Here is a 6,983-nt window from a genome sequence, read left to right as displayed (position 1 = left end):
GGGTTTCGGGTTGTTTTGTTTTTTTTTCAGATTGTTTCCCAAAAACAAAACAAAAAATAAACCAAGAAAAAAAAAAAAAGATTTCAAGCCATTTAAAGCTAAATATGTTCCTTTTTTATCTTTTTTTCATTTGGGGGAGGGGGGGGGGGGGGGAGGAGGAGGGTTTTAAAGGGCCATTCGGACCAAGAACTCTGTGAATGTTTTGGCCCGATCGTCCACTTGTCGACTCCACGTGTGGTGCAGGTGATCCGATATGAGCAGATGAAAATGCAGTTTTAAGAACAAGAGTCAGCAGCACCCTTTTTTCTTTTTCATATATATATTTAATTTTCTTTTCTTTTTCTAAGACTCTCTCTCTCTCTCTCTTTATTTCAACACTTCAGCTTCAGGAACACGTTCCATGATGCGTGCGGTCTGCAGAAGCAGGAGAGAACAGACAGTGAGGGGCAGAGGAATTCAAACACCACCGCTGACTGTTAGGATCAAGATTTCAGCAAAGATCCACCTGACGTGGTGGGTAAGAGAGTCGGGGAGGGGGGTGAGGGATGGGGTCGGGGGGTGGGGTTAGGGATGGGGCGTGGCGATGAGATATGATCGCCACTAATTTCCTTTCATTCCAACAACACAAAAATTAGGAAATTATAGCACCACAGAGGAGAGAAATAGCACCTATGTTTAGATCTCATGTTTTCAGTTCAAATGTGACATCATCTCGCATCGCATCGATGGATTGATGAGTATTTGCCGGGGGGGGAGGGGGGGGAGGGTTGGGGGTGGGGGGGGTTAGAAGACGTTCATTAAGTTATAGCCAACGACGCAGGCGATCTGTTCAAAGCGCACAAGAGGAGGAGGAGGAGGAGGAATGTAATTCTTTTCTTCTCTTTTTGCTCGTTATGCAAATCACATAATATCACAGAGCTTGTTTTCGTCTTTTATTTCCATTCCGTTCTTAAATTACAACAAGGTGTGCTCCACAACTGCAACAAGACAGGACTCTCCCAATTTTTATCTTTTTCCTTTTTTTTTTTTTTCCCCCCCACGTTTTTCAATTTTACAAGTCAGATTTCCTCTCTAGGTTTCAGTTTCTACAAGTTTTGATGTCATCCCTGTATCCTTTATCTCTTAAACCTCTCAATGAATAAAGTCACATGCATGTTTTGAAGCCGGAAGCAATAAACATTATCAGGAAAAAATATACAGAATGTACTTACAAACATAAAAAAAAAAAAAAAAAAAATATTTATATATATTTATATGTATAAGATCCATTCCAAGTGAATGGGGAGAAAATTATGCACAAACAAAGCTCCCGTAGTGAATGAGCAAACAAACCAACAAAAGCCAAGTGGAAACAGGCGGGGGGGGGGGAGGGGGGGGGGGGGACACGAGGGTTACATTGAGATCAGAACTACAGAGAGAAAAGAGCCAATCAGGTGGAGTCCGTGGCTGCGGCAGCTCTCAGGGTCGCCTTCATTGTTTGAAATAAAGAATTTCTCAATCAAGTGTGATGACGTGGGGCTAGGGTTGTGTGTGTGTGTGTGTGTGTGCGCGTGTGTGTGTTTGTGTTTATGTGTGTTTATGTGTGTGTGTGTGTGTGTTATACAGGGAGGAAGGATCTGACATCCAGTTTCAAAACTTGCATGTGATGGAGAAGGCACACTGAGGTTTCAAGGTTGCTCTTATTTTCCTCTTTTCCAACAGAATTTCACTGTATTCTCAACATGAATTCATTTTTTTTGTTTTTTTTACTTGTTGCATTATGGAAAAAAAAGTTTGTTTGTGTTTTTTTTTTTTACAAATAGAATTGTCCTATTCTTTTTCATTTGTTTTTTTGTATTTTTCTGAGAAAACAAAAATATGCTTTTTTTCCTCCATTTGCTCAGTAAACAGTCTTTCTTTTCTTTTCTCTTTTTTGTTGTATTTAGCCGATGAAACAGACCGGGCCCACTTCAAATCCAAACTTCTGCGTGGAGCCTCCAAAATCGTTGAACATGATGTCCACAAATGGCACCTGTTCCACCTTTGGTGTGTTGATCTCAAGTACTGTCTTTTCATAGCCCTTTTTCAACTGTAGGAGAGAAAAAGACACAGCCTCGGTTACACGCGGTGCTCCAGGGCTCTTATCGACCGAGCCGCCCGCCCCCGCGCGTCTCTGACTTACCGCACAGCCGTCGACCACGGCACGGATGTAGGGGTTGTTATCGTAAGACATCTCCTCATCGTTGGAGCCCAGGAAGCGGATGGCCTTGTCGTAGTTGTCCTGATCCTGGTCGTGCCAGGCCACCGACTGGTAGCAGTTGTAGGTCATGTTCTGTCTGGCTGCAGCGCTCAGCAACCGCAAGAAGGTCATCTGGACCACGCCGATGGGATTTCCCTCAGCGTCCACGTACGAGAGCTAAGATAGAAAAGGTCGGAGCTGAGCATCAAAACGGTCTGACCGGGAGGAGAGGCCGGTGGAATTGTGGGGACTCAAAACCAGGAGTGTTCCTGTCGACTCTGCAGGGTTGTTGTCACGTTTTGAATCGATTCAGGATTTTGAGATTTCCTGGCCAACACCTCAGACAGGAGGAATCACAGAAGTACGGGATTTTGGGACTACTTTTACTGAATGCACCACAACTTCCTATAAAACTAAAACCCAAAACTCCACGTACTCCATGTCTGGGACATAGTAGCATCGAAGCCCTGACCCTAACCCATAAACCACCTGAAATAGCTCTTCAGAATCACTGACCTACATTAGCATACATCTCTTCAGTTCATCTGATCATAACATGCTCACATTTACAGATAACAACCATTATATTTAAAAAAAAAAAAAAAAAAGGGATCCAGAATGCGATCATGAGGATATCACATGGACTAAGAGACTCTAATAAAACTTTGACTTTGATACGTCCAGAAAAATCTTGCTAGCATCCCGCAACAGTCTTCAGAATCCACGGTTTGACCCAGCTGGCCTCTAGAAGTCGGTCGTGTTTCGTATCTTCTCACCGACTTTCATCAAAGTCTGTCCGCTGGTTTCAGAGAACAGACGCCAGTGGTCACGACGCCTCCTTGGCGGAGGAACCGGCAAAGCCCACGTTCATCAGAGTGAAGGAACACGCTGGCCCGCGCAACGGTTTGGCTAACTGAATCCTTTCATCCGCTTTGGACAACAAAGGAGCTTTATGAGTGTCTGGCTTTGGCTACATGAGCTATAATAAGAACCAAGTATGATCTATTCATTTAGTTCTGTCCTTTATATTGTATTTGTAGACAGTAATTTTTAAAAAATGACTCATGTATGCTGTTACCTATCCTTCAGTAGCATCCACACATCTCTGAGGTAATGATGAGTGTGGATTACAATCCACATTCTTTAAACAAAGGATGAGGTGATGATTCAGGAGGGAAAACGGGTGCAAAATTGTTTCCTTGGCCGGATGCCTGGAAGCTGCAGTGATGTGCAGCTTAATGTGGGAAAATCTGCCTTTACGGGACAAAAAAATAAGCAGAACTAAGCGCCTAATTTAATCTTTGATTATGCAAAATACACAACCAATATGAGCAATTATGGCAAAATCATGACAATGTCGTTTTTTTTTTTTTTCTCAATAGGAAATGTGTGGCGGTAATGATATGTTAATTGCCTGTTAATTAACCGTTCATTAACTTTGGGAGTTGAGTTTTGTTTTTTGTTTTTTTCCCGGCTCATGTTACAGAAAACGAAGCCCATTAAGCTGATTATGGTGCTTTGTAATCCTGACTGATAAGACAGCGGGTTTTGGAACCAGTCACGGTTCCGTCTCACGCCCGTGAGAGACTATTTGCATACCAACCATCAGGAATCCATTGGATCCACATTGTGGCGTCGTCTTTCAGACAAACAGGACTTACTGAGGGCAGAGCGCATGCAGCTTTCATGCCATGCAGCTGAAAGAGCAAACCGTCCATGGGCTTTCTTGACTTGTTCTTGTACAGGAGCGGACACACACACACACACACACACGCACACACACACACACATGCACACACACACACACACACACACACACACACACACACACACACACAGCACCGGCACTCAGACTTGGTATTAACACCGAGAGCTCATTACCAATCATGTGCATCAGTTGAGAGCCAATGACTGATTTAATTGGCTGGTTACGTCTGAGGGTCGGCACTGTGGCTTTAAGAACACAAAATGCCACCATGCCGATGCTTTTCCTGGTTCACCCCCCCAGCTCCTCACCCCCCACCCCCACCACCCAGCTCAGCGTGTGGATCCAGCCCGACATCACCAGAGTAACATTACCTCTTTATCATCACAGCCACAAGTCAGCAGTGACCGAGTTCCCAGAAGCCCCTGGGTGGTGACTGAGTGCCTGACCCCTGTGACTCACAGCTACTCCACCAGAGCTAAATGGCGTTCAAGGGGGACACTGGGAATGTGAGTGCAGCTGAATGGCTGCGGCTGAGAAGAAATGACACTTATTTTTGCCCCCTTGCAGAGGATGGATGGCCTGCTGAGGCAGGAAGTGGCTGAGATCTATAACCAAAACAATCTAATGTGTAAAGGCCTGTAAAGTGATTTATTCACCCTCAGGAGGTTTTGTCCACACTATTAAATCAACTGTCTATGGAGATGTGCTGCTTCCTGAGTCAGGAGAGTGGAGGCACACAGTCACTCTGATGCTCTCAGTGGGGCTCAGTGGATGTACAGTCAGGAATTTACTCTCTCTCTCTTTGGAACTCTCCACTTCTCCACATCCTTGTCCTTCCGTGCCAAAACTGACACAGCAGCTCCTCTTCCTCTTGCATCTACACGGCCGTGTGTGGAGCGCTGACTTTATGTTTGCCACGGATGTCGGGTCGGGAGCTAGCTACAGCAAGCTAACAGGCTACAAGTGAGCTCAATAACAGACTTTTGCTACATCTGCATCTCTGTAGTGTTCTTAGTGGATATTCCACGTCACAGTGTTGACAGACAGAATGGTCCTCTCCAATCGGAGGTTTCCGTCGTCTACGTACCGCAGCAAACATCAGTTCAACATCAGTCTGTCCTCTCACTGAGAGCATCATTCATGTTTTTGGACTGAAGGTGAGTGCAGCTCGTGCTGAATCATGCACCACGATGATGTAACAACCGACAAGCCGAGTGCCAATATACATACTTATGGTGCAGAACCATGCAGAGCCGTAGGCACGCAGAACCCCGGCCTAAGCCAGGACTCTGGGACCGCAGGCGAGGCCACTTACCAGGGAACCTCTCTTGTAGTGACTATACCATGTGCCTGGCGAGTCTTTGGGCCATTTTGCCATTTTGCTCTGTAAAATATAAATATGCATTCAGGGAAAGGGACTTGGGAGAGTTAGGAGTCTGGCTTACCAGTTTACCACGTTTGAATTCACTGAACCAGGAACCAGGATTCTCCTTCCAGGATGTGAGCCTAGCCTGGGGGCACGGATCGACAGAGAGGCAGCAGAGTAGGAGGGAAAAACACCAGTATTAAAGAAAGGAAACCAATCAGAGAGAAACACATCCCCTCTCTGCTTGTGTCACCCATCTTTCTCCTTCTGTTTGTCCTCTGAGGAATCCTCCAGACCTGCAAGTGCGCTGAGAGAGATCAACCAGACCATCCGGACCGGAACAGCAGATTTTAGTCAGCCATTATGCCATTTTGTATAAAACAAACTGTAGCTGGCAGCTAATTGCTGCTGAAAAATTCATGAGTACACAGTGATTAATTAAGAAATGATCGCCTGCAAGGAGCTTCTACACGGCGGCCCTGCTGTTGAGGGCTGGTGCTCTGTAGCCGTGGTGCACGAGCTTTGTTATGCCATTAAAAGCTGAGAATTGGCCAACAGGGCACAGCTCTAATGGCCTCAGCTATGACAATGACGAATTCCTCCATAATTAGAAAGCAGGACTTTGATATGGATCTGTCATCGGAAGCTTAATGTGTTAATGAATGATGGAGGGGAGCTCAAGTGTCGCAGGGAGAAGGCATACATTAGACCCATGCTGCCTTGAAGGTGACCTTCACTGCGGCAAACCGGCAGGAGAAGAACTGTATCCTAGAGGCCACTGTGCTGGATCTCGCGGTGGCAGAGATTCCGGCCCGTTCTACAGTGTGTAGACAGCAGAACTAGAGTAAGAAGTGCGCACAGACTGACAGCACAGGACTTTCTTTTCATCCCCGGCACAATCGAGAGCAGCCCATCGCCAGCCTTCGATAGAGAGTCTGCTTCATTATTCTGAGCTTAGGCAAACTCCTGCTCCTCGGAGGCTTGGTGAGGGGGATCATTAAAATGGCTGGAGCACTGCGCCATTACCCAGCCCCCGACTTGTCAAAGACAGTGTTCCCAATGTTTCACCACTCCGCCACTCTCCTCTACACACTCATGCATAATGAAGCCAAGATCTCGGCGCGCTTGTCACCTGCCAAAGGCCTTTTAAAGGTGATAACAGCTTTAATAGAATTCTATCAGAAAAGGTGACGCTGAAACAATGGCTGATGTGGATCTGAGTGTTTGAATGAAGTCTCACTACTGACGGGGAACTAGCGGGGATTAAGCATGTTTGTAAAATCACTTTGGCACTCATCAGAAACGCTGGTGAGTCATCTCCCACATGTTCCTGGTAGCAGCGCAGCAGGTACTCTCATGGAGGCTAATTTTAGAGTTTCATGAGTGGATACAAGAGACACACTTGTAAACAACACTGTCTTGAGATGCTGTACGCGCGGGGCTTATAAAATATTAAACTGGAGGTTGAAACAGCAACATTTTCACCCTTTGTGCAGCCTCCGTGTGTGTATGTGCGTGTGAGCGCGATCAGCCAGACTCACCCCTTCTGACTTCTTATCTGGGAAGATGCAGCTCTCTCCACCCGCTGTGAAGTTACAGTAAACCTTGAAGGAGTCCCGGGAGCAGCCCTGGTTTGGATCAACCCAGTACTCACCTGAAGAAGAAGAAGAAGAAGAAGAAGAAGAAGAAGA

At 46.0% G+C, this 6,983-nt stretch overlaps 1 protein-coding gene across 3 annotated transcripts in view; it reads right to left on the bottom strand.

Annotated features, from left to right (window-relative positions):
* Positions 1–868: 868 nt before the first annotated feature.
* The window catches only part of col5a1 (procollagen, type V, alpha 1), an 80,954-nt gene continuing 74,839 nt past the window's right edge, over positions 869–6,983 (bottom strand). For 2 of the 3 annotated variants that reach the window (XM_086188115.1, XM_086188118.1), the window contains 4 exons: positions 6,834–6,946; positions 5,242–5,310; positions 2,162–2,395; positions 869–2,068 (listed from right to left, as the gene is read on the bottom strand). In XM_086188115.1, coding sequence (XP_086044241.1) covers positions 1,922–2,068; positions 2,162–2,395; positions 5,242–5,310; positions 6,834–6,946 — 563 coding nt within the window. In that variant the 3' untranslated portion in view covers positions 869–1,921. Of the gene's footprint in view, positions 2,069–2,161; positions 2,396–5,241; positions 5,311–5,371; positions 5,438–6,833; positions 6,947–6,983 lie in introns of all 3 variants that reach the window. The other variant, XM_086188116.1, reaches the window with a different exon arrangement.

The sequence above is a fragment of the Aulostomus chinensis genome, chromosome 19 (genome assembly GCF_037954235.1).
Source record: "Aulostomus chinensis isolate RoL2024-O1b breed Wild chromosome 19, RoL_Achi_v1.0, whole genome shotgun sequence".
Taxonomy (NCBI): domain Eukaryota; kingdom Metazoa; phylum Chordata; class Actinopteri; order Syngnathiformes; family Aulostomidae; genus Aulostomus; species Aulostomus chinensis.
The sequence above is the reverse complement of the archived record's forward strand: the minus strand, read 5'-3'. Positions and strand labels throughout refer to the sequence as shown.